General features: G+C 53.2%; 8 protein-coding genes across 8 annotated transcripts; 3 read left to right on the top strand and 5 right to left on the bottom strand.

Moving 5' to 3' along the window:
• Window positions 1–3: 3 nt before the first annotated feature.
• Window positions 4–2,007, top strand: A1O1_02616 (CAMK protein kinase; the record flags this gene model as incomplete). The annotated part of the gene is made up of 1 exon (XM_007723527.1): window positions 4–2,007. The coding sequence occupies one exon, from the start codon at window positions 4–6 to the stop codon at window positions 2,005–2,007; it is 2,004 nt and encodes a 667-aa protein (XP_007721717.1).
• A 1,546-nt stretch (window positions 2,008–3,553) lies between these two features.
• Window positions 3,554–4,230, bottom strand: A1O1_02615 (uncharacterized protein; the record flags this gene model as incomplete). The annotated part of the gene is made up of 2 exons (XM_007723526.1): window positions 3,554–3,751; window positions 3,811–4,230. 2 exons carry the CDS (start codon window positions 4,228–4,230, stop codon window positions 3,554–3,556), a joined length of 618 nt encoding a protein of 205 aa, XP_007721716.1.
• A 1,717-nt stretch (window positions 4,231–5,947) lies between these two features.
• A1O1_02614 (uncharacterized protein) lies at window positions 5,948–7,572 on the bottom strand (the record flags this gene model as incomplete). Its single annotated transcript, XM_007723525.1, has 6 exons — window positions 5,948–6,486; window positions 6,565–6,753; window positions 7,000–7,025; window positions 7,179–7,315; window positions 7,372–7,398; window positions 7,468–7,572. 6 exons carry the CDS (start codon window positions 7,570–7,572, stop codon window positions 5,948–5,950), a joined length of 1,023 nt encoding a protein of 340 aa, XP_007721715.1.
• Window positions 7,573–9,056: 1,484 nt separating this feature from the next.
• Window positions 9,057–9,761, bottom strand: A1O1_02613 (uncharacterized protein; the record flags this gene model as incomplete). The annotated part of the gene is made up of 1 exon (XM_007723524.1): window positions 9,057–9,761. The coding sequence occupies one exon, from the start codon at window positions 9,759–9,761 to the stop codon at window positions 9,057–9,059; it is 705 nt and encodes a 234-aa protein (XP_007721714.1).
• Window positions 9,762–10,613: 852 nt separating this feature from the next.
• On the top strand, window positions 10,614–11,090 carry A1O1_02612 (uncharacterized protein; the record flags this gene model as incomplete). The annotated part of the gene is made up of 2 exons (XM_007723523.1): window positions 10,614–10,670; window positions 10,836–11,090. The coding sequence occupies 2 exons, from the start codon at window positions 10,614–10,616 to the stop codon at window positions 11,088–11,090; spliced, it is 312 nt and encodes a 103-aa protein (XP_007721713.1).
• Window positions 11,091–11,725: 635 nt separating this feature from the next.
• Window positions 11,726–13,504, bottom strand: A1O1_02611 (uncharacterized protein; the record flags this gene model as incomplete). Its single annotated transcript, XM_007723522.1, has 3 exons — window positions 11,726–13,148; window positions 13,212–13,360; window positions 13,463–13,504. The coding sequence occupies 3 exons, from the start codon at window positions 13,502–13,504 to the stop codon at window positions 11,726–11,728; spliced, it is 1,614 nt and encodes a 537-aa protein (XP_007721712.1).
• A 588-nt stretch (window positions 13,505–14,092) lies between these two features.
• A1O1_02610 (uncharacterized protein) lies at window positions 14,093–15,820 on the bottom strand (the record flags this gene model as incomplete). Its single annotated transcript, XM_007723521.1, has 1 exon — window positions 14,093–15,820. One exon carries the CDS (start codon window positions 15,818–15,820, stop codon window positions 14,093–14,095), a length of 1,728 nt encoding a protein of 575 aa, XP_007721711.1.
• An 8,838-nt stretch (window positions 15,821–24,658) lies between these two features.
• Window positions 24,659–25,952, top strand: A1O1_02609 (uncharacterized protein; the record flags this gene model as incomplete). Its single annotated transcript, XM_007723520.1, has 2 exons — window positions 24,659–25,635; window positions 25,826–25,952. The coding sequence occupies 2 exons, from the start codon at window positions 24,659–24,661 to the stop codon at window positions 25,950–25,952; spliced, it is 1,104 nt and encodes a 367-aa protein (XP_007721710.1).
• Window positions 25,953–26,506: the final 554 nt, after the last annotated feature.

Raw genomic sequence — 26,506 nt, 5'->3', positions numbered from 1 at the left:
GCAATGGCGCAGGCTGACCATGTTCAACATTTCGATCGCCTGCGCCTAAAGTCGGATAGTGAAGAAGATGATCTTGCTTTGCTTACCGAGGACGGATCCTTCAACATGAAGCGATCCCTACAAAAGCCCTCGGTGCACTCGCGGCCATCTCTCCGAGGGTCTACCGCGAGTCAAGACACCATCCGGGCCACTGCCACTCCTCCCATGAACATCCCGGCAATGAACGAGACTTCAGCCGTGACTGACGAGACATCCAACCCGTCCACATATATTGACCATTACATGCGCCACAGGAATCCGTCGGTTAGCTTCAACAGTGAGATCAAACTGGATTCAGGCCAGAGTCAGAGCATGGCGGAGCCGCTGGAGAAACCTACAAAGGCCCTGCAACGTGGCCGCTCGTCGAAGCAGCCGATTACCGATGGGAGACGGTCATCACGGGCGCACAGTGAGTCAGGACGGTCACACTATGATCCTGTCACTGGCCGGTATGTGGGCGGAGACTCGCAGAGCCCCCCGAGGGACCACGCTCGTATCGGGGAGGGCCGCTTCCCTTTGTTACAGACCACTGTAGACGAAATGGCCAGAGAAACTCGTCCGAATCTGGCCCTGCCCACGTCGACACGGTCAGAATCGACCATGTCTCCTCCCAGCGAGGCCGTGCTGACCCCCGAGGCGGATGACAACTACTTGTTATCTCCCACGACTATTTCGCCCAGCGCTCAGCCGTTCTCCTACGACGCGCCCAAGTCATTTAGGCGCACTGCGTCGCAGAGATGGAGGGAGGGCGAACTCAGCTCCTCTCCACAAGACTTCTTCTCGCGCGCCGGAAGTCTGCGCAATAAAAGTCTACGCGACGCTGCCGGGCGTGCCTCGCGGCGAGACACCTCAGGCTCGACCAGATCTCCCAGGTCAGCAGCTTCTTCGTACCTTCGAGCATTCTCGATCAGCAGCGGAACCAACGGCGATGCTGGAGACCACGGGCCTATCGCCTGTGATGCGGAGGGCCAGACGATCGGTGATGATTACGTGCTCGGCAAACAGATAGGTTACGGGGGCTTCAGCACGATCAAACAGGTGACGCAACTCCAGGATGGCAGGCAACGCACACTGGCCGTCAAGATCGTTCGTCGACAGATTGAGCACAAGAGTGAAGCGGAGAACGAGCAAGCTCAAGCCGAGTTCGAGCATGAAGTTGAACTGTGGCGCTTTCTCAACCATCCTAACGTCTTACCCCTTGAAGCGGTCTACAAATTCGACGAGGCCACCTTCTGTTTCATCCCCCTCAATACGGGCGGGACGCTCTTTGACCTGGTCCGGGTCAACCGTAACGGCGTTCCCCACGAACTGGCGAAGAGCTACTCGTACCAGCTCGCGTCGGCGCTGCGCTATCTCCACCTCGACGCACGAGTCGTGCACCGCGACGTCAAGCTTGAAAACTGCCTGATCGAACCCGGCAGCAACGGAGAGCCGGGTCTCTTGCGGCTCTGCGACTTTGGAATGGCGGAGTGGCTCTCCACTGATAGCAACTCCGGGCCGCCGAGCCCGCGTTTCAACCACACCGACCGTCCGCCTCAGAAACACATCGGACCAGCAGACACGTCGACGTCGGCTTTCGCAGGCGGAAGCCTCGAGTATGCTGCTCCCGAGATCCTCCGGGTGGCCGAGCGGATCACTGACTCTGGACAAGCCGAACGCGCCATCGTCTCGCCTGCGGTCGACATGTGGGCGTACGGCGTGTGCGTGTACAGCATGGTCGTGGGGTCGCGTCCGTTCCAGAACTCCTTCCAGCCCCGTGTTGTCATGGCCATTCTGGCCGGCAACTGGAACTGCGACGTACTGCGCGACAAAGCCGGCGACGACGTGGTCGAGGTGGTCAGTGGATGTCTCGACATGGACGAGTCGGAGCGCTGGGACGCCGTGAGGGTCATGGACTCTGCTTGGCTCGAAGAACTGGCAGAGAAGGACCACAGCCTGCAACACGCCGCCAACGGTTGGCGACTATGACTGTTGACCCGTCCGCGGCTGCAACTCTCTTTCTATGACCCCAAATCTCTGGCTGCTCGTCTAATCCTCCCCCTCCCCCTCCCAACCAATGTGACTTACTACAGCTTTCCAGTCACCCACCGATACCACCAAGGAGCATAACCTTAAATCTTTTCTTATTGCCTACCTCGCAAAAACCAATATCAGAATTTCCGGTGTAGAAAGAACGCTACACTCTTGAATCAGACGCGCCATGCATGCGACTGTTTTTCATTGGACCGGTTTTCACGACCCTTACGAACGATTCTTGCGCCACGATACCAGTCACTGCTGTCTTGTTATTTCCGCAAGGCGCTGTCGGTCCGCATATTTGGTGCACCATTCTTCATTTTTGGGGCAGAAAACTTCTTTCGCCTTCTTGTTCCTTTTACTTGATTTGCATCCGACTCGGCCGATCGGGCTTGATCTGTGTATGAGCCCCGGGGCGTCTTCTGTCTGTTTTTCCAAGCTGGGCCATCGATTCCGAGTTCGTCTTTCAAGCAATGGATGCTGTGCTACTTACTGTACTAGTATACTATGGGGAAAGCCGGGGATTGTCTGCACTTGCGCGATTGACTTGACTTTGACGCGATTCGGCCCTGGCCGTGTCTTTCAGCTTCAGATCTCCATCTATGCAACAGACATGCGCAGGCGCCTGGGTCATATGTCTGGTGGACACAGCGATGCCAGCAAAATGAGATAGGTTTTAATGATAATCAAACTGAAAATGATGTGCGATCGAGTCCGGTGCTCTGCGTGCTTTGCAGCAAAGACGCCTCTCTTCAGGACCACCATCTATCACTTTGGTTCAAGAGATACCACGATTGGTGCGAAGGTACAGCTTCGTAGGTAGGTGTGCTTTGTGCACTTGATACAAGATTCATAGGCGGAACCAGTGCTTGCTTCAGAATGCTCATGTTTGATACTAATACATTTGAGGACGTGGATTCCGACCACGCTTCTATTTGCCTCAGACAAGCTTCGCCGGGCCTGGTCCTCCTCAAGCTTGCCAGGGTCAGAGACCACCAGATGCAGATATCTGCAGCTCGTTTGGACGCCTGCATCTTCATCCCCCGTCTTGTACCTCGGCGGCCAGGCCCGCGGTTCCAGATCTTGGGGACTCTCTGTCTGCTGCGTAGAACGTACTCGTACAAATATTATTCCTCTCGAGGTTTCATCATCATCATCATAATCAATGGGCCACCTCCTTTGAGGTAGTGCTGCGTGTCCACTCCCAACAGGTGCCGGGACCTCCGTGCATGGAAGTGCTCTTCTCGATTGCAGAAAGGCTGCAAGTGTTACGCCTTCCAGAACGATAGCGAAAACAGTGTTGCTGTATGCGTATCACCCTGTCGCAGTTGAGTCTCAATATGCCCCTCGTCTCCGTCAACACAGTAGGTAGATGAGTATCGTGGCAATGAACAGCAAAAGCGATTGTGGGTGCAATATCCTTGAGTGGGCGGCTCCAGAGCCCAGCCCTGTATCGAAAGGGCTGCCGCCGCCACTGCTGTCGTTCGAGCCTTGCGAATCAGATGTTGCCGTCGAAGACGCTGCGGTAGACGTGCTCGAGGCTGATGCAGAGGAAATGGAGGACGGGGATGAAGAGTAGGAGGAAGACGAAGTCGAAGTCGAGGTGGATAGGGTTGTTGACGAGGCCGAAGCGAGAGATGTGGCTATTGAGGACGAGGTCGTCTCTGACATGATGCTTTTGCTCTCGATGGTCGTGCTGCCGGCCGACTCAGTATTGCTGGCTGAAGCCGTGGACTGGGTAAGAGACGATGCCACTTGTGAACTTGCTGTTACCATGGTGGAAGAAAGCGCCGCTGTAGACTCGGTTGAACTGGCTGATGTAGTCGCCGCATCGCCGTCGGTGGTAGTGCACAGATAGTTGACCACATCTCCAGTGAAGAGCTGCCCGATCAAGGAGTTCTGAGCCGCTTGCTGGCCTTGACATGCCCGTTGGACGAATGTCTGTGCCGCCACCAGTGCTTGCTGGCAAGCCTGCGAGCAAGAATCTGTTCCTCCAATCGCTGGAAAGTCGTCCAGCTTGCAGTAACCGACGGGCGTGCTGTAGGCTATCGTGCAGGAGTCGGAAAATCCGACGATGGGCTGGATTTTGGGGAACGATACTGTGGCCATCGAGCTCCGAACGAGCGTATGGCAAAAGACGATCAGAGCCAGCTGGCGAGTGGTCCGTAGCTCCATGGCCTGAGCAATATTCATGTAGTTCCAAGAGAGAAGGTGCTTGGTATGCGTAGAAGAAGCCGCTTGGACCGAGGAAGGACAGCAGACTCAGGTTTGTTTGTTTCGTCTAGCAGAATCTCGGTGAAGACTGGTTCGCGGGACGATAGCGAATGTTGGGATGCGTCTGAGGAACGAGTCGTGAAGCTGCTACTCAACAAGGCGTGCTCCTGGACGACAACATGGCCCTCAGTAATCGTCCGCCTTGTGGTACCCTCCTCTGTTTCCCGTTTTCAACACTGCAAACTGGGTTGGTTTTGATCAATGCAGTTTGCGCGCGGTAGAAAAGCTCGCCGGTCAGGGTGCGAGGAGGCAGCTGTTTTCTTCGCAGTGCGATGTGCGATTCCCTTCCCTCCCGGGTTCCGCTGGTCAACGGTCGACTGTCTATAGTGGAGCGACCGTCGTGTCGAAGAAGCTCTCTTTGGTGGAATAACCAGAATCAGTACAGTTCTACGTTAGTCCGTGCTCGCAGCATCAGGATTGCAGGAGCAAGCGAAAGAGTCCGGTATGGGGTCGACAACAGATCTTCGTCGATCGCAATCAAATATTCGCAGCCTGGTGGAAACGAGATCGTCGGATGATTTATCTTGAGCGGATCCCGACTTTTGGTCTGAAACACAACGGACGTGAGCACAGATGCTGGTGTCCGCGTCTGTCGACTTGTATCTTCCCACGCCTTTGTGATGTCAGATTGTTACCCTCCTTTCCCGGCACAGTGCGATGTGCCTTGGTCGAGCTGTACGAGGTTTGTGTGGGCTCGTCGAAGAGAACTAGGGAGGAATACTGCTGGAGTAGTCCGGTCTTCGGATTGACTCCTGTGTTTCCTGCTATCAGCTCCAGGTATCTAGGCAGCAAAGGACACAACTCTTTGCACAGATCACACGAAGAGAGAGAAACATGGCAGATGGCATGGTCAAGCATCGTGTTCTCGTTTTTCGGGGACACAGCAGCAGCAGCATGATACCCGAACAAACTCGCGTCATCACAGCGGCTCCTCCAGCGTGATACCTCGCGTTACCAAAGGGGGCCATGACCCGGGCGGCTGGTGAAAGCCCTGCTACGAGTTGCAGTGGAAGTTCCTGCGGAACCTGCGACATTTGTCACCCTGCGTTAGGGTTGTAGGGTGCGAGAGCTATACTATGAACGTCCATGACTGGAGACAGCGTGAAGCAGGAGATGTAAGATCGACAGGGGAATTCATCGATATGATTGGCGATGTGGGCTGTCAGGGGTAGATGCTGAAGCACCACCAATCGACCGGCGCTTTGCGAGTGGAAACGGGGTGCGGAAGACGGACGGATCAATGGCAGGGAGAAGCACCTATCGAGCAACACGACTGTCAGCAAGCCATAAGGTGGACACTGGACACTGGACACAACGCCAGGTGACTGCTTGCCAGCCACATCGTCCACACCGTCCATACACGTTGTCGTAAGTGACACCTCGAGGGGGATCTTCTCGCGCAGGCAAGTTGGGCTCCTAATTTATATCGTTTTCGAACACTTGAAAATGAAAAGAGCGTGCTATGGTGGTTCTCATTGACTATATTGAAAGAAGGAAGTTTCCTTGATTCCATCGATGGCATCCGCAGGCACCAGCATCAACGAACGCACGTGATCTGACTCAACGGATGACGGTCACGTGTAGTCACGTGAGACCATACAATATCCCCATTGCCTTCTTATGGGATCAGCACGCCTCGGAATCTAACCTTACCACTGACCATCTTCTCCAACCCTTCATTCGCCTTTTCCAGAGGGAATTTCTCAATCATGACATTGACGTTGTGCACACGGGCAAATTCAATGGCTTCTTCACTGTCCAAAGCATGCCCGCTCGGCCAGGCGGAGATGCTCAATCCTTTCTGGATCATGGAAGCCGTGTTGATCTCGACAGGGGCAGATGCGGCCAGCACCAGGATCTTGCCCATCGGGCCCAGGCCCTGAAGCAACGGAGGGATGAGTTCCTGGTTTGGCGCGGTGAAAATGACGCACGCCGCTCCGCCCAGCGCCTGGAGTTGTGCAGCAATGTCGCCCTTGGAAGCGTCGATATAGTCGTGCGCGCCGAGTTGCATGGCGAAATCCTTCTTAGCCGAGCTCGAGGAGATGGCGACCGTTCTGTATCCCATCTTGCTGGTATATTGCAGTGCAAGATGGCCAAGACCACCTAGGCCTTGAACGGCGACCACGGATCCTGGAAGAACGTTCTGGCGTCGCAGACCTGTGAACACAGTCGTTGATTAGCCAAGTGATCTCAACGCCAGTCTTTGGCCACACCACAGGGAACGCGCATCCTTACCGTTGAAGACAGTGACTCCTGCGCAGAGCAGTGGGCAGAATTCGGCGGGATCAACATCATCAGGGACAGACACGACTGCCTCTGTTCTCAGCGTCACGTATTCCGCGAATCCTCCAGATTTGGTGACGCCGTTGATCAACTCATTGTCACACATCTGGAACAACCCGCGTTGACATGCTTTGCAGGTTCCTAGCAAAACATCGGGTCAGCAAGAAACTATTATCTCTCGACCGTAGCATCTTCGTGTTGTCCATCGAGCAAGGCAAGTCATGGCACGGAAGTTGAGCAGGATCCGGCATGATAAGACTGCCCTTGGGACGCAACGGTCTTATAGCTCTGGCTGGTGACCCTTTGAGGGGTCAGACCGGCTGGCGCCATTGCATGGAGGTTAAGGTGGATTTCACGGTAAAATAGACGAGGGATCTGGCCTCTTACCATCGTGACCACCATGCCAGGGACCTCTGTAAGCAGCAAAAGTCAGCAATGTTGATAAATCTGGGATTATCTGGGCCGCAACATGTAGCCTGTTCCCGTACGAAAGACAGGTGACTTTGAGACGAAAAGAACTATGTGCGATTTGCAAAAAAAATGAGATGAGTTGGGGCGGAACATACCCTACACGGTCTCCCTCTTTCCAACGCTTCTCTGTGTCTGGTACTGCAACGACATCGCCAATGATTTCGTGGCCGGGGATAATCGGAAACGAATTTCCGAACACGCCGTGCTGTACTGCGGCGTCCGAATGGCAGATCTGTTACACATGGTTAGGCAAAAAGATCAATCGTGTCTCTGGTGTCGACAACATACACCACACGCCAGCACTTTGACGAGAACCTGGAAAGAAGATCAGTCTCGTTGTCCACAATCCCAGATGGAGCTCTCATGGACAGAGGCTGCACTTACCTCCCCTGACTTGGGCAGCTCAAGCGGCACCTGTTTGAAGGTCAAAGGCTCGCCTTTCTTCTCGAAGATGGCGACCTTATAGTCTTTCGGAAGATTGGGTGCCATGTCTGGAGAGAAGGGTGGGTGGGTGGACGGTGGAATGGGATGAACGAGATAACGAGTCGATACCTAGAGTGAGTACCTAATCTACCAGGTACTATTGATATAATCTCTGATATTCAATATTTACAAGGGGTAGAATTCTTCTGATATATATAATTATTTATATATGCCTACGTAATATAGACGGGGTGACATTCAGCCGCCAGCTGCAGTGCAGTGACCCCAACCGCTGGAGATGGAATGATGTCAAGAAGAGTTTCTTCCTATCTCATCAATCTCCCTCCCACGTTCCCACCGAGAAGCTGAACTTCCCGCTACTGGCGCATGTTCGCTGTGTTTCTTTGTCTGCATGAATTTGATTGGCGCAACCGACATGGAGTTTCTGTGGCCTAATATGAATTCAGGACATACCGACGATTCCGGGAGCAAGTTTCGTCGTATGAGCCAGTGAGAGGTCAGTTCCATCGGCTGCTGAATCAGACACTTGCGGCGGACACTGGCCCACTACAGCGATATCTCCGACTCATGACTCAGTGTTGAAGTCACGATCCACCGCCATACTGTTTACTGTCACAGTAGGATCCAATCAGTCGCGACATGTGTCTACTACCCCCCCGCTCTATAGTCTGGAAAGACTAGGAATCTTTCTTGATCTGTCCTATCATAACCCGAGATTCGAAGGTTCTGAGGTTAGCTTGATATCATGGACCTGCCTAACTTAATTCCACAGCCTTGATCGCTCGCAGCCATCCCATGAGTTCGATGCTTTGCTTACCAATTGCAGATTCGACCCTGAGATAGGCACCCAGCGATCTGACGCAACGGTACCTTGGACGAAAATTATGGAGAATCAGAAGTACATATCATTTACCAAACGGGGAGTTTGTTGATTACTGATCGAGAAATTCCAAATTGGAATCGAACAAAGCTTCGAACTAGATATGGAAGGGGAAGAAGAAGATACCACTGTTGTACGTCTCCGTTTCTGCCTTGTCCTAAATCTCCACATAGTGGCTGGCTAAGAGCCTTGCACAGGATTTTGCGGCGTTAAACGGCGCTTGCCATACACTGCAGCTCTCGCCAGGACATGAAGAAAGTGCCAGTCTCTAACTCCGACCCTCGACGGCATTGGGTGATGCTTCTGCCTGTCAGAGGAAGTAGCATCCTTGATTGATGAGACGATGAAGAGCACTCGGCCGGCCAACCAGCTCTCCAGCTCTGTTGATCAAGAAAATGGTCTTCTTTCCAACTCCACAATGCACCACGTATTTCGCCCTGGGTTACTGATATCGTATATCAGGCACCGAAGACACGCGTCGTTGGCCCAACGTCTTCTAAAGCTGGTATTGCGAACCAAGGCCTTAGGGAAAAGCCAGTCCGAGGGCTTCCCTTCCGCAAGTTCAAACTGTCCAACTTGACAAGGGTCAACGCTTCCGCTTATCAATCCAAACAGACAGAACGTATATCATATCCCAGTAAGGGCTTGGTCATGGCCTTGGAGGTTGAGGATCTCGAATCATACAGAAGAGATGACAAACGTCGCCTCCATCCTCACAGACCATGCTGCGCGCGAGCCGAAACCCCATCTTCTCGTAGATGGCGATGTTCGGTTCCTCCTTGGAACTTTCCAAATAACATTTCCGGCCTTCCTGATCAGCCAGATCCGTGACGACCTCGAACAAGCGACGGCCGATGCCTTTCCCCTGATGGCCCGGCCTCACGGTGACGATGTTGCAGAAATAATAGCCGTTGGGATCCGTCCAGATATCCTTCTGCGCGACAGCCTGCTCGCGCTTCCAGATCCAGTAGCGCTTGGTGATGAGGCCCCCGCGGCCCTGGAACCGGAGCAGATTCCATCCCTGCTTGAACCACAGGATATAGTCGTCCAGCCACTCCGACCAGGTCTGCTTGTCGCCGACGCCGTCGGCGGGCCTGGGTTTCATCCACATGCTCACGCCTAGCACCGGAGCGTCTGCACCCGCGTCTATGTCTTTGGCCACGTAGAACAGTGCGTTGCGCATGCCCCATTCGCATTTGGCTTTGAGGCTGGCGAAGTTGCGCTCCTTGTTGAACTTGCCCGGTCGAGTGTCGAATGCCCATTGGTGGTATGGGTCGTCGGCGAATGCGAGCTGAATGCATTCCACCACGGATGGGATGTCTTCTGGCTGGATGGGCCGGATCTCGATGCCCATGGTGGTTTAGTTCTCCTGAAAGATAGATAACAACAAAACAAATAGATATATATCAAATTGTCAATGTATAATTTAGCCAAAGCGCTGAATAGCCCGAACGTCCACTGAAAGAATGACCAGACGCTCAGCCTAGTCCAAAGACCAGGGCACAACTCACTGTATGTATGTATATCGCTGTAGCAACACTGGCCTCTTAACCGACCAACCTGGATCACGTCCAGTCACCGAGGCAAGCGAAGCTACGATAAGAGTAAACCGACAAAAGTGGACCGGCTGCCTCAATGCTCCGAAGTACTAAACAGCAAGGCAATTACAGTCGAGGATAAAGTACAATGCGCAGCTCTGCAGCCTTGCGCGACGGCACTGGCGCGTTATTATGGAGCACTGCAGTGCTGTATGAACCCAGAATGTTTCGCTATCTTTCAGCGCATCACTCCGAGCAAGTCACCAAGTACGCACCTACACATACGCACTGCAGTCGGTCGAATGACTAAGCTACCTGGTGTATCAGCCTTCTCAATAGATCCTTCTTGGTATTGATGGTTCGATCGGTCACGTGGGAAGCAATGAAACGACCATACCTTGTGCGTCATATGTTCAAAGGTCCTTGCCATGACATCATCAATCGATATTGGCAGATGCACCGCCCCCAACGAGCAACTACAACAACTGCACCGGGGGCGGACACTGTTGAACAGCAAGACACAAACAATAGGCTGCTAGTACCTTCTTCGAACCTATTATCTATCAATCGCTGGCGAAAGAGTCACACCACCTCCACAAAACCCAATACAATCCCACAGAGGAGAGACCGAACAACAACATACCCACACCCACGAACCACTCGGAGCCATGTCGTCCGAACAATCCTCAGATTCGCAGCCCTCCATGATCGGCGGACATGTCAAGGTAAGTGAAAGCAAAACCAAACAGACACGACTCGAAGCAGACAGCAGAGAAGAGAAGAAAACAGAGATGTCTCTCAAGCACGTTCCTCTAACAAGTCACACAGAGAGAGAGAGGAGAAATAGAGACCCCTTGAGCTAACAACATTCTGCATTTTCTTGCATATAGTACGTCCAAGGTGCGGTCTCGTCCGCGCTGGGCTACGAATCAGGCGAACAAACCAAGACCGAAGCCGTGCAGGAGATGAAAGACGCCAAGGCGCAGTCAGATTCCCAGAGCCAGAGCCCGCCGTCGCAGTCGACCGTGCTGGGGACGATCGAGAATGCCGCGGGCAAGATTACGGGGTGTGAGGGCATGGTTGATGAAGGGCAGCATAGGATCCCGGAGAAGAGAGGGGTGGAAGAGCAGAGCGGGACCGGTTGATGGGAACTGTCAGCGGATGCGGATATGATCGGTTTTACGGGATGTTGAGAGACAAAGCATGGGAAACACCAATGGTCTGATGGGATGTCACAGAGCAGGGAATTCGGATTTTTGGAAAGGGAGTGCACTGTGTAAGAATGTGATTGATTTGATTTACAGTCATGGAGGAAGAGCGGTGGGTGGCTTTCCCTCGCAAACAGCCTCTGCTTTCGGGAGGCCTTCCTATTTCATCACCCTTCTAGTCGTGGTCAGAGATCGAACGCCCATAGAGTTAGCATCTTTGGTTCATGGCTGTGTTCGTGTTCGTGTTTATGTTTATGTGCTGTGCAATCATCGTGGAGGACTCGTCTCTGCGTGTGTGAGCAGAAGGCGAAGACTCAGGTCAGTTGCCCATATCCATGTCCATGCCCACAGGGATGTGTATGTCTGTGTGTTCAAGTATCGATCAATGCTCTAGCTCGGTAATCCTCGCGCTCCTTTCGTTTGTCTCGCTTGACCAGGGACTGCCGTTCGTCCTGGGCTGTCAGATGCAGTATTGAGGTCGCAGTTCTGATCATCTGGATTGCCAGTACCTGCGAATTCCTAAGGTGCCTGTCGTAGATTGGATCTTTTTGGTCTATTGGAGCAGTTGTCCCTCAGAGACCTGAAGTACTTTCCGATTTGGGCAAAGGCAGATGTCCGCTGCCGGTCATTTCGACGATCACACTGTCTTGAAGGCCCTCGCCTTCATGATCATCATCGTCGTGCATTCTCACTTCGTCATCTTCTTCCAGATTCATTCCATCCTCAGCGTGACGCAAATCGACAAAGTCGCCATCTCTGGTCGGATTTCCTTCAACCTCGGATCCAGAGTTAGCGTATCCGCCATGACGATCTCGTTGTCGTTCTTTCGCTCGAATCTCGTCGTTATCGTAGTCCGGCTTCTCCCAGCCGTCGCCCACTTCACCGTAGCTGACCCCATGATCCTTTCCTAGGAACGTCGGCCCATTGCTTGTGCGGTACCAGCCCTGATCGACCCATTCAGACACCAACTCCTTGGCTCTGTCACCTAGGGCATAGTACCCCGGGTTGTCGAGCGGGAAAAACATGGTCACATGGGCCACGGTCTCGTCGGCGGCTTTTTCGTTGACGGCTTTGATCCACTGCATCCCCGTCGGTTTTGCACCTTTCGTGTTCTTGACCTGTTTAATCCCATCTTTGCCGGCAGACATAGGTAGGTTGCAGAACGTCCGTTCTTTGCCTGCCACGCTAGCTGTGATTCCATAGCCTTCACGAGCACCCTTGCCCAGGTTACTGTAGAGATTCGCACATCCGCCACCACGTTCCTTGCAGGCCTGTTCAAGATTTTCCACTCGCTTGCGCAAGAACTCTGGCTTGAACAGTTCTCCCACGAACAGGAGGTGATCGGACGCCCATTGCCATCCTGCGCTCAACTTCTCTCGCTGCGAGTACAATGCTGCCGCGCCGCCAGCGACGACTGCGCCCGCTGCACCGGCAAACATAGCATATTTGCCCCAGGACTGCCACCGAGGTGTTGCTGCTGCATCTGCCGTGGCGGAGGTCGGCGCTGGGAGCTGTCTGGAGCTTGAAGCCGCCGACGCAATATTGGGTTCGGATTTGGATCCCCAGCCAAACATCGACGCGACTTCGTTGTACGTGCTGAAGGCATTCGAAACGAATTTGTGACCTCCTTCCAGGCCATGAGCAACCATGCCAGGAGCGAGACCCAGGAAGGGTGTGTCAAACGCTAGCACGCCCTGGACATGGGGAAACATGAAATTCGGGACTTGAGAAGCGGCATCATGATGGTGAGTCGTGGTCGGATGCGAGGTGGACGTCGACGAATTGAGGGTTGTATTGGACGGAAAGTTAGGTCTTTCGGGATTCTGTCGTGAAGAGCCTGCCGGGATCGGTTGTTCATTTGCAATAAGAAGATATGTTTCTGCCGCCACAATTCCCCCCATTGAGTGTCCAATCAAGATCACATGGACCGAAGGATCGACCGCAGGGGACGGTGTGGACCGAGCCACCTCCAAGTCGATGACTTTGTTCTGAAGCCTATTCATTCCATATATCAGTGCTGCTCTCTGAAGCAGAGTGATCTGTATCAAGGTCGCATACCATTCTCGAAAACGTGCAACGCAATCTCTCAAATCACCCCGGGTGTCAAATCTTGGATAAGTGATGGCGACGACATCGATGTTCGGCAGCGCATGGCTAAGAAGCGTACGGAGATGTTCGGGAAAGGATCCAAAAGTGTCATCGCCACCCTAGAGATAGATCATTGTTAGTAGGAGTGAGAACTCCTGGACCGAAGAAAAGGTGAGGACAGCGCCGAAGAGGCACGATGCTGTCGCATTGCAATTCCATACCTTGAACCCATGAATGAAGACAAGAAGTAATGTCTTGCGCATCCTTGCGGAAAAGGCGGTCACACCAATGCTTCATCGCCCGCGACGGCAACTTAGGTGTTGTTTACTAGCATTGTGCAGAACGCTGACTGTGACTTTGGGCCGACTACGTAGGTGGTAACATTTTGCAGATGTTCACTCTCTCGTTCGAGGCACATTCAAGTTGGAGAACCCCCTCTTGAACAACTGTTCCGCATGAAGACCATTATTGACGCATTGTGCACGTGATGATAGTATGACACGCAATCTATGCAATTTATGCTCAGGGCATACAATTCAAAGAGACAACAGACACGGTCGTTTCTTGTGTATTAAATTCCTTTTTGGCACTCAAGAGTCGGATATCTTCCGTTGAGCCGCTCTAATATTCCTTCTACTTCTGTACATATAGCTATTTGCGAGACAGGAACGAATTCGACTGTCCTCGCTATGCTGCCTGTAATCCCAACGCCAGAAAATGCACCGCGCTAAATTGAACGCTATCAAATACATGGAAAGCAGCTCTTGCGCAGCCCTGCTGAAAAAGGTAAAAAACCAGCATAGCAAGGTGCAAAATGTAAGGCTGAGAAGGCAATGACTGCTCAGTGCACATCAAAACGAATACTGTTGTTGGCCACCGGGTGTAGAAACGTTGCTATACTGCCATGGATCAAGTTGCATAAACGGCACCGGACCAGATCGAGGCTCAGTGGCGGTTTTGCTCAAGGGCTGATAGTGGATGTGGTCAGATGGAATGTTCCGAACAGGGAGCTGAAGCGCAGTTGAAGGAGGAGGGAACAGCAGTGTATTGACATGCCGAACGGGCCGGTAAGGAGATGACCGATGCGTCAAAAAGTACGAAGGCGAAAGGCCGGTGGGTGCAGGACTGAGAGAATTGAAACCGTCTGAGGGTGACGCTTGGCTTGATGGATAAGAGGCCATCGGCCGAGCACCATCTCCCAGACTTGGGATGGGATTTTGAAAAAGGTTCTGAGGCGTTGTGGACACCGGCGTCAAGGGGTTTGAGTAGACGTTGTTGACGTTCGGGTATACACTCGACATCGCTCGGCTGACGGGGACTGACAGCGGAGCCAGTTGGCCGGTTTGGAGGGCCATTGATGTCGGTATTCTTGGAATCTCTAATCTTCGAAGTTCAGATGACGTTGAAGCTGGTACAGACTCCGGCGTGTTGTTGAAGTTGCTCGATGCAGTTCGGAGGCCGTTGGGCGGGTATGGGAGAGGGTTGAGAAGACTTCCACCATGGCTCGGTGGTACCGCAGAATAATGTGCCCGCTTCGCAGGTGGCAAGTCGGAGGTTGTGTCTAGGCTTCTCTTCCGCCCTTGGTGGGGAAAGTTGGGAGCCGGCTCTTGTTGCCGCAGAGGGGAGTTTGCGAACTGAGACGCACTTGGTAGAGGATGCGGCAACTTAGGATACTGACCATTGAGAGACGCTGGAGGGGCGGAACCGAAGGGGCTCATGCTGTGATGGTGCGACGGCGGTGAAGGCAACTTGTGAGAGAAGCTCTGCAAGGTTGGTGTGACTGGTGCAGGGCCATTGACCTCGTCCGTGGAGGGCATTCGCGAGGCTTTGTCGTAGAATGCGCCAAACCTGCCTAATTTGGCCTTCCACTCGACCCACTCTTCGGCTGAGGCATAAAGCGCATATCTCATGTTGCTCAGAAATTCCACCTCCATGATGTGAATCTCGTTAACTGAAATGCCCGATACTTCTGCCCACGTCTTGTTCGTGTAGGTGTTGTCGTCCAAGAACTTATTTCCCAACATCAACGCAATTGTCAAGAGTCGAAACTCACTGCCACGCTTGCCACTGACGGTCGGATTGAATCGTTTGAGGCGATAGATGAACATCAGGGCCAACAAAATGACGTTTCTTCCCACTTGGGTAGTGCTGATGATCGTGGTCACCCACTTTCGAAATCCAATGGTCGGGGTAGCGTCCGACGATAATCCTCTGTTGACTGGAGCATCAATTGGCAGATCCTCTGCATATTGGAGAGTGCTGGCATCTTCGAACCAGAAGAGACAGGTAATCTCGGCCGTAAACTCTGCCAAACTGCCTTTGCTCTTGTTTACGGATTCCGGAATCTGAAGATGGGGGGCAATGGTGTTGGTTTTGTCCTGCTCAGTTGCTCGATGATTGTACAAGCCTAAGCTCGTACTCGCGGAGGATGATGAGGAGTAGCTGTTTCCGATAGTCGCTGTAGACGTTGCTGGCTGCTGGTTGTTCGTGTGGTGAGAACCATGGAAAGGCTCTCCTCCGCGCCGATAGCTTTGACTACAAAAGTCGGGATAGCTGCTGCCTAAGACCACTCCAGGCATGGTTCTTGAGCCTGGTGGAGTGGGCAGGCCGCTGTTAAAGTAACTGTTGCTGCTGTTCCACCTCTTGGGCCCATGTGCAGTCAAATCGTCACAGGCTGTCTGTAGACTCGATCTCGACCAGCCCACACTTTCAACACTGCGGTAAACGGCTGATATGCACGACATGGGCTCGGCCGTCGTGCGGACAAAGGTGCAAAGAGAGTGCAGGCAACGGCGTTGGTATTCGGTTGTTGTATGGTGACAGAATGGCAGGAGGCATGGAGCCTTCGGTGGTGAAGACGCAGGTCGGGTAGGACCGAGTTTTGTCGACTTCACAGGAAAGAAGTGAGGATAAATGAAGTCTTCTGACAGAAAGAAGCATGACAAGAGAAGCAAAATGGAAAGATTCAATAAGTGAGGAGCATATTAGATGTTTTGGCGCCTTTTGACTGAATCGGGGTGTGGAATGAAGGAAGGTAGTGAAAGGTGGGACCCAGAGCAAACCCGACAGACGGACAGATGCTTCACCTCCAAACAACCTTCAGACAGTGACTGTGGGAGGAGACTAGGACATGATCAACATCGACCCTCTGGGGCAAGTAAGAGCAAATAATGACGAGAAGCACAAGTAATGAATGAAAAGAGACGCAGTCAGCCGAACGGAGAGTTTGTGGCTGCACCAGGCAGTTGGAGCAACCGCGGCCGATCGTGTATCTCATTTTACACACTCACACGGCCTTGTCTTGGGACGGAAAGCGGTTTGAGGCTGGGCCTTTGATGTCAGGGCCCCAGTGATGAGCCCGGCAAGCAGGAGACGACGCAACAAACGAAGCAGTCAAAAAGAGACAGGCAGGCCGCAGCGAAGGCAGGCTATGACTGGATACATGCGACCGAGCCAATGGAGGGCAGGGGGCGCACAGGGACAAGAGATGGAGCAACCAGACACACTGCACTGGCGCAAACGATTGCCAAAGTGGACCAAAAAAGGACGGCCTGGCGGAAGGGGGGGAGTGATGGGATGCGGTGGAAAGAAAAGGATTGCTAGGATCGATGGATGTCGGAAGCAAGAAGAAAGAGAACACGACCGGACGGGAAACGGGGAATGGGAAAAAATGGGGGTGAGAAACGAGTGGCAGTGACAAAGTCAGTGATGAGCAAGCGTTTGCGGCATGGTCTGGGTTATGGATATAGGTATGGGTATGGGTATGGGTATGGCGAGGCAACACCATGTTGGATCGATGAGCGACGCACCGACCGCACCGAGCTCGGGCAGGCGTCGTATCATCGAAACATGTTCTGCCAGTAGGATGGGGGAATTGTGTTGGAGCTGGGGACCAAGGATGTGTAAGAAGAAGTGATAGCAGTCCCAGTAGTGGTGGCAGTGGTGGAGGAGGATGGGCGGCGTCGACTTGGGGCGCAAGAAGCTAAGGCAAAGCCCGTGGCATCCTAGCGAGGTTCAAGTTTCTCGTTGTCGTGTTGAATGATGTTAGGAGGCGCTGGGCAACTCCGAACTGCCACAAACTTGGGACCCATGCAGTGGTGCAGTGGGAGCTCAGAGCCTGAGAAGGGGGCAACAGGAAGCAAGCCGAGACGGACTGGCATTAATGGAGCAATCAGCGTCGAGGGCTAGAAGTGGATGGGCCGTGGGTTTCGCCTTCGCCAGCAGAAGCAGGAGGACGCCGGCGGTAGCATCATGACGATGATGATGATAATGATGCTTGATGAATTCCCTGATCCTCGTCTAGATCTCTGTACACGGTTTGGTGTCGAGCAGACGGCAGGAGGTGTGTGCGGTGCAGTGATGGAGTGACAGAACAAGACTAGCGATCGAATGTTGCTGAGTTGCAACGATGGAATGCAGCATGTTGCTTGGGGGTCAGAGGGCACAGACAGGGGGCGAGACCGGCCAGGACAGGAGGACAACACCGAGACTCTGTTTCGCTTAGAGTAGAAGTATGGCAAGGAAAGGCAAAGGCAAAGGCAAAGAAGGAATGCAGCGGTGCTGGGCGGGTGCAGCAAGACCAGGCAGGGCGCCAAAGGGGACTAGCACAGAGTATCAGGGTGAACTGGGTCTTGTGAAGGGCAATTTTCCAATTTTCTTGCCCCTCAAGTGACCAGGTGGAAGCGATGTGTGTGAGACTGGGCATCGATCCGGAAAGACAGTATAGGCGCTAAAAGGATTGAAGGGTGACGGCCTGGACGGGGGACCTTGAGCAACGCACGGCCTGGCGTGGAGCATCTGAACAGATTCTACTACTAGTACTAGGTACCTACCTACCTAAGGTACTACTAGATAGCCTCCTAAGCACTTCAAGTTGGGGGTCAACGAACGAGCCGCCGGATGTTTGACAGGCTCCAAGTGGGCATCTTGATTCTTATTGGAACTTGGACTGCAAGGAGGCCGATGGCTTGCTTTGGGGCTACAGCTGGACGCCGGACGCTGGAAGCTGGAACTGGATGAGCGGTCGGTGGATGGTGGATGGTGGATGTGGATGGCGGTCGGCTGAAGATGGATCGCAGGATGGATGATGAATCCAATCCGCCTAACACGTAACACAGTAATAGTAAAGTAAGTTCCAGGTAGCTACCAATTATTATTGGCGCGCAGGCAGTATCTTTTGAGCAGTTACTTGGGCCGCAGAAGCACTAGCAAACCCATACTCATGTGTTCAGCCTGACCACATAGCCCATGATCTAACCCTGTAGGTACCTAAGGTTTCAGCGCAATCAATCACCGACGTGAAAGAAGGCAATCCTTATGATGAGGAGGGAGTACATGCTCATGTGCTGGGTTCCGAGTTCCGAAAGGCCTAGACACCTGGTCAGCTACTTGGTAAGTAGGTGCCTAAGGTATATTCGAATCGAGCGCCGGTCGTTAAAAGTTTCGGTCGATGGCCACTTTTTGCTCGCTGCTAGTCTGCAACCGCGTGAGCGGCAGAGATCGAGAGAGTTATTGGTCAGTGCCTGTCAAATTTGTATTATTTTATTGGTTGGAGGATCGGATCATCCGACCATCCAGCGACAGCACTGCAGAGGACTCGTGTGGCCGGCCACCATCTGAGATGGTCGGCGGACGCGCGCAGTCGTCGATACAAAAAGTATACTGGGTAGACTACCGGAAACTGTCAAACAACCCTCATGTGTAAAACCTGCAAGTCTCCGAAGTCCTTCAGCTGGAGACAACCGCAGAGCAAGGACCTCCCTAGGTCGGCTAGACATCATCACTGGCATCATTCATCATTCATCATCAGCCCGCAGCCAGCGGAACGATATTATTAGTGGAAGATGCATGCAGGTGGTGGAGGACTCCGAGTCCTACGATACTACCACGGAAACACAATTTCTAACGACTTGAGATAGACCAAGACACCTAGGTACTGGTAAGGAAGTGCGTAGTTCAACCTCCTCCTACGTGCCACACCAACAACCCCTGTTAGCATGCTATCAGAGCCACAGTCGGACTTGAAAAAATTCTTAGCTGAGACCTCCCGTCGTAGTTGAAGTTAGGCGTGGCGTGCGTCTCGAGATTCCCGTCTGGCTTTGTCCTTCAAACGTTGATGAGCCAGCCTAGTAGGAGATTCCAGCTTCGGAGCACAGATCGTACGCGTAAGTGCTCCCATGCACTGTTGTTCAATAATGCAATAACAAGTACCTACGTACCTTACGTAGACTGCTTATTACCTACTCTGTAGAGTAGTGTGGTAGCTCCACGAGCGCCATCTACAGTGGCAGGCTCGAGTCTCTCAGGCGCCTGGCCCCTGGGCACCAGCCGCCCACCGCGGGCTAGGCGGCAGCACACGCAGAAACGCCCAAAGATTACCACTCGCATTTCGTATCATCTTGCGAGTCAATCTATTGAGGCGTGATATCCTGACAGTTGCACCGAGTGGAACTAGCGTGAAGGAGACCTTGTCGCGTCGCGTCTTACCTCAAGCAAGAATTCGAAATGGGACAGCACCTAGTGTTACCGTAGGGGGTGGGAGAGTTGCGCCCTTCGCTTAGGGGCTTGGGACGTATAGCCGGGTCGAATACGGTTCCACCGGAGACAAGAACGACGACGCCATGTCCATCGAGGCGATAATCAGCAAAGTCGGGAAGGCCATTAACCACTGCACTGGCTAATTGGGGGAACGGTGACATTCCCATCAGACGTCAGCTCATGATTGGATCACGATCTAGGACACTCCAGGTGAACTGGAAACGAGGAAACGAGGAAACGGTGCCCACGACGTCCAGCTGACTGGGGCCAACCACAGCGACACAGCACGGATACACCGGTAGCCGACAACTTTAGAAGATGGCGTCAAGACCATTCCATCTACCAAGCAAACCTGGTGCGACGTCCGAGTCCACTGGTAGTGCCACTCAAAAATAAGTATACAGAGTACCCATATCATATTCTTTCAGTAGTGGTGGTAGTATTATTTTTGCCGAGAGTCTGACCACGAAGAAAGGGTGACGGACCCGAAGGCTTGGACCTAGCCTAGTCGTTGGCCTACTAGTATGTGGTCAGACACACTGGACCTTGCGGAAGTACACGGCCTGTGTGTGAGGATCGCCAGAAGGAAGAACTCGACAGGCGGATCATGATCAGCTTCTCATTTCTCCTTTGCCGGACGTCTGCCTCCAGAAGAAACCATGTAGACAGCAGCCGGAAGCGACGGCTGGCCGAAGAGAAGACCGCACATGGGACACTGCATGGTGAGGTGGTAGTAACAACATAATCAGGCACTAAGACAAACGATGCTCACCGGCGTGCCTACAACTCTCCTGCCCATCAGCTCTTCCCAGAAGACTCATCATGCACCCGAGGCAGTGTCATACACGAGAAAGTTTCGCAGCTGATACCGGTAGCCCTGGCGATCGTTCCAGGCTCACATTGTACCGGTGATTGCAGCTGTCACGAAGAGGCAAGGGGTCATACGGCGGAATGGTCGACCTGGAATCTCCCATCAAGGCTCAGGGTAGGAGCTGGCGAGCACAAGAGGGAACAAGCGATGGGCGGACTGAAGACGGTGAGAGGTTCCGCAGTATCCAATCATGGAGTCACAGAAGAAATACGGGCGACTTGTAGGACAGTAGCACAGGTGGTAGTGCGTAGGGACCTGGTCTTTTTTGCAAGTCAGTTGCGTACCTTCGTACTTCTTCCCTTCCTCCCGCGCTCCATTTACAAAGCAGAAACAAGGACGCGCACTCGGATCGGCTGTCTCAGATGTCTCGGCGCACCGCCGCTGGCATACTAGTTGTATGGAGAGAGCCCGGGGGTGACGGCGACGGGGTGAACATCATTGGAACACTAAAAGAGTTCAGTCATCACACGATTGAAACCCTTGCCCGTCCTGGCAATATTCAATCAAAAGTTACAGTTGCGGCACTGCAAGACAGGTCTCACACTCACCACGTCAAGGAAATGCTACCTCCCTGGCAAAGTACGGTAGTAGTAGTTGCTGGGCAGGTGAAGCCCCCTAGCCTCTTGAGGCTGTGTGAGCTGGTGCGCTCAGACTCGGAGCCGAATCTCTGGATCCGATGAATGATGAGATAGATGCCCACAAAGCCAACTTGATTCCTCTGATTCGTGCAGTGCAGTGTGGCACCAACAACTTGAAGTTGGCTCTCCACAGAATGAATGCACAAGTACGTACGTACTAGTAGTACGCCGGGGGAGGCAGGACTAGTAGTGATTGAGAGTCGCACGCAGTTAATTACCTCTGTACACACTAGCAGCAGACTGTCGGCTTCTTCCTGCCCTTGTCCACATCAGACAACGACTCACACAGTCCGGAGTAGGATCTTAGGTATATACTTACAGTACAGAAGGTATAGGTAACCCTTGAAGACTCGCAGCACTCGGCGTTTTGCAGTCCTGTTGGTAAAGCTTCACGGCCTTCACCCCGTTTTCACCACTCACGTACCAGTATTACCACATACTGCATGCAGCTGATTTGATCTCGCTGCGGAACACCTCAACTACAAGTGTGCAAGGCACCGACTGTCCTGCAGTGCAGCACCGGACTGCATTGTCGACGTGGGCGCCTCGTTTTCTGCACTCAGCTTTTGTGTTGGTGGGCACCGGCAGTCAAGGGGCAACCTGAACACTGCATCCCAACCCCGGCACTAGATGGCAAGATGGGTCGAGGTCGAGGACAAATTTGTGGCGAAGTGCCTGCGATAGAGGAGGCGGAACCTCATGTTGTTGATATAATTAACAAGGTAAAGGTGGCTGCAGACCGACCGAAGATTCAAATCACTCTCGCCATCATTCATTTTTCTTTTCGAATTGACGGCTATCGTTCAGGCTGCATGTACTACTTGTCTGCATCCTTGCCTCCAAGGTAGTAGGCAGCAGCCAGAATCACCAACTGGCAGTGTGCAGTCACCCTCTTGCCGGGGGAAGAACGCTGACAACCCTTTCATGACACCCCTATCACCAACACTTACCAACCGGCCAACGCGCTCGCGTTCCTTCGACCTACATGCTGATGTTGCATCCTTGGGTTCGAGTCCTTCGTTTCTCTATCAGCTTCTCTGCCGTCAAATGAGTGACGCGAACGCCGGCACCACCCTCGTTATGCCTCATGTTGTCCTCCTCCTCTCTCAAGGTTAATTGGAAGATCTTCGCCGACTTGATCAGGACTTGCACCGGATGACTGCCATGCCATCTTCGCCTTCATCACCTCACAGATGACTGTCTCCTACCGTCGCCCTCATTTCATCAGCCTGATACGTGGCCGGACTCTGCAGTTTTTTCCAATGAGTCTTTCATTGCTGCTCTCCTGCACCCTCGCTGCCATGTCCGCTGCCTCAGATCCATGTCGTCAAGCGTACCCTGACCCCAGTCACCTCTTCACGAAGAGGCCAGAGTGGTTATCCCGTATGCCCTCCGTAAACCTGTCCGAGTTTTGATGCTCGTTCCTCTCACACGACTCGCCTACTACCTCTGTTTGTTGTGGTTCTGCAACGGAGACGAACACGGCTTTTGCATTACGTGGCCTCCTACGAACAACTTGAATGGGCATGCGAAACCTTGGTTCCCCATCCGCGCAGGTTTTCAAAAACCCTTCGAGCAATCATTGATCATCAGCAAGCCGGTTGCATTCCCAACACACTTGGCTACATTCCTGTCACAATGAGGCAAGAACAACTGCCGCCATCCATGAGCCCACGCAAGGGCTTGCACAAGCACAAATTCTGTGGATTCTGTAAACACCGTCCCTGCGCTCATGTGATGAAAAATTGAGACATGAGTTGCGTCACACTAGGTGCCATGGCCGCCATATAGTCCATCTGTGGTGCTCAGATTTGACAGAATGTACGTGGTGGATGGCAGGGATATTCAAGGTATCAATGAGGCGGCTGCCAAACCGGTGTCGAAGACGGGAATCACTGGACTGTGCTGCCATTGAATCACTTTTCGCGCGCAGCCTGGGCATTTAAGTAGCGGGTGGGCTACTAGTATGGAAAGTTGCAAGTCTGTTTCTTCTGGCTGCGAAGCCTGCGGGCACAAGGTGGTACAACAGTCGTTCAGACTGCCCTTACCTTCCATCGGACGGTTGGCGAGGTCGTTCTCTTTGACAACTCACCCTCTTTCAAGCACAAGAAGGCACTGTAAGTCCAACTGCAACTGTGCCACACCCTCGTCAGCCTTTTGCGCCTGATATTTAGGCGTCGGATACCCTGTCAGCAAAGGGCGTGAGTTCATCCATGCCCTGTAAGGACGGCAACACAGCTACTGTTGGACAGTGAAGCTACGACTCTGGTACCCACGGTGTCACGAGCATCGTGATGGTAAGATTTGGCGTTGGATTTGTCTCTTCTCTTGCGCTTCTCAATTGATATACACCACCTTAAATCTCAATCGCGGCGACGGCGCGATGCCGTCAAAGTCCTCCCCAGCATCTGATAAGACCAGTCGGTCGTGTCGGACGATGGAACCTTTGAAACAGGATAGCAGTCACTAACCTCGGCTTCAATCACTGCCGTCGGGTGCTGCTAAGGACACAACTCATCAGGTCTCGAGAACGTCTACCAATACTCAATATGAGCAACCCAATGGGTCCATGGGACTTGTGCCACAATCCTGAGGCAAGATAGTCGCTCAGGACGGTAAGGACCTCTGTTTCAGCCCCGTTTGCGCTCCATTCTTTTTGAAGTGCCGTCCACGCGCCAGACGTCGGAATCTGTCTGCCTTGCTTTGTTTCTCCCGACTCCATGACTGTTGCAGCCAACAGCACCCAGGCAATCCTTCTGAGGAGAGTGTTGGCAGGAAGTAGAAGGATGCCGAGAGTGTCTCTCACTCTTGTCGCCGGAAATTGGCCTGCGTGAGTCCATTCGAAGGGAGAAGGCCTTCCGCGACAGATATAAAGTATGTCATTCTTGATCGTTTCTCTCAACCATGTGGGAGTCGCTGGATGGTTTAACAGTGCAATAGTGGAGTATATCCTGTGTGAAGCACTCGCAGGCGTCCGTTCGCGGTCAGCTTACTATATGAGGTGCAGTAAATGCAGAAGATGCCGGTTCCATTCAAGCTTGGCTTTAACTTGCATCGCGAACTACTGAGCTCTAGGCAAGCAGCCTCCAAGCAACCATCGCAGGCAACCCTGCTCGTGGTATCTGCTGCTCTTTAACCAGTCGTCACAGTGCTACTAGATTTTGTATGCTTTGCCGCCTTCGGATCCCTTTTCCAGTCTCTCTAGACATGTCGTCATGCGAGCGTCATTGGCTCAACTTCTCCTCAGTCACAACAATGATGAACGGCCGACGGCGTGCAAGAGAACTGGGGGACGGACAAACACAATCTCATCGACATTGCTGCACAATTGTATCTGATGATCCAGTTGCCTGCGGTCGAACGTCCTCACCATGAACTCAAAGCCTAGCATCACGATCGACCCGTCTCACAAGCAGGCTCCCACACGAGATGGGTCGACAACGACATTGAAGCAACATCTTCCCTCGGCCAAATCGAGTCAATCGCATCCCGCACAGGCCGCGACGAGCGACAGCAATGCCAAACTCTTCTTCGTCGGCACTGCCACCACCATCCTAGAATGGCAGGGTATTCGATTGATGACGGACCCGAACTTCCTCCATGCTGGGGACCATGTGCATCTGGGCCCAGGCGTCACGGCCACGCGCCAGACCAACCCGGCCGTGGATCTACATGACCTCCCACATATCGATCTTGTCTTGCTATCCCATTACCACGCCGACCATTTCGACCAGGAGGTCGAGGCCTCGCTGCGCCGTGACCTGCCCATCATCACCACGCCGCACGCCCACACACATCTGACGTCCAAGGGCGAAGGAGAATCGTTCACAGCCGTACACGCCCTGGATGCGTGGGAAGACATGTTCGTCAACATCATTGACAGAAACCCCACCCCGAGTACCACTGCGGCCTCTTCCTCCACGCCCACCTCACGGTCGCGACGACCTTGCCTACGCGTGACAGGCATGCCCGGGAAACACGTTGGCGACGGTCTCCTGTCCAAAGCCAACGACATTCTCGGCGCAGTGCCACCGACCAACGGCTGGATTCTGGAACTCGGACACTCCCTCTCCGCCGACGCAGACACCAGCCTAGCAGAGTCGGAAGCGTTTCATTGCGGCTACAGAATCTATATTTCGGGAGATACGCTGTACGTCAAAGATCTGGAGAAGATCCCCGAGCTGTACACGCACGCGGGCAAGCCTATTGATCTGATGCTCATCCATCTCGGCGGCACGACGATTCCCGGGCCACACATGCCGTTGATCATGGTCACCATGGACGCGAAGCAGGGTGTCCAGCTGGTGAAGCTGGTGCGGCCGGATCTGACGATTCCTATCCACTATGAGTAAGTTTTGTCTGCCTGTTTGGGCCCTTTTCCGTCCACTATATGTTTCTCTTTTGCCTTTCTTTTCGGGCAACGACAATGACTAGCACTCTCTTTTGCCTTGGAGCAGTGGCAGGACTGGTGGACTGGTTCTACCCGTTCGTTCCCCGTCATCCTTAGTCAACGCTGACACTTGCATGCACTTAAACAGTGACTACGACGCCTTCCTCTCACCGCTCTCCGACTTCAAAACTGAAATGTCCCAGGCCGGCCTCGACGACAAAGTGGTCTACCTTGATCGCGGCGATGAATTCCAATTCTCCGTGCGAGACCCGTAATGGAATGGCTGGACTCTAGTGGCAGGGTGGTTGGTTGGCTAGCAGGCTGACCAGCAACACGTCTGTCTTACAAGGTCAGATGTTGTCTTGGTGCTGGCGTTCCTGGTAGCTGCTGGCCGCAAGGAAGAGGCAATACGGCTGCCTCACTTGGTAAGCGGGTTGATCTGGAATAGAGTCGTGCCCCCAGAGCAAGGGGTCGCACCTGGTAAGTAAAACAAACGTCGAGAGAGCGAGGGAGATGCACAATCGTTCGTCCAAGTTATCGGCATGGCCAGACAAGGAACCCACCAAGGAGATGCTCATGAGAAATAATGAGAATAGTTATGACCCGACCCGATACGACCTCGCCTCATCAATGACAGACAGAGATGTGACAAAGTCGTACTCGTTCTGCCTATCTTGCAAGACTCGGTCGAAGTTGGTCCTTGCTATACTCCGTGGCACCCACTGCTCCTCGCCCCTGGACACAGTATTTGGGGAATCGGTGGTTGATACTTAGTAGGAATGTAAGAAGCCACCACACTCAATCAAAATCGAGTGAGAGGGATGAACTG

Source organism: Capronia coronata (genome assembly GCF_000585585.1).
Source record: "Capronia coronata CBS 617.96 chromosome Unknown acBCG-supercont1.2, whole genome shotgun sequence".
In the NCBI taxonomy this organism is placed as follows: domain Eukaryota; kingdom Fungi; phylum Ascomycota; class Eurotiomycetes; order Chaetothyriales; family Herpotrichiellaceae; genus Capronia; species Capronia coronata.
This window is presented reverse-complemented; position numbering and strand designations above follow the sequence as displayed.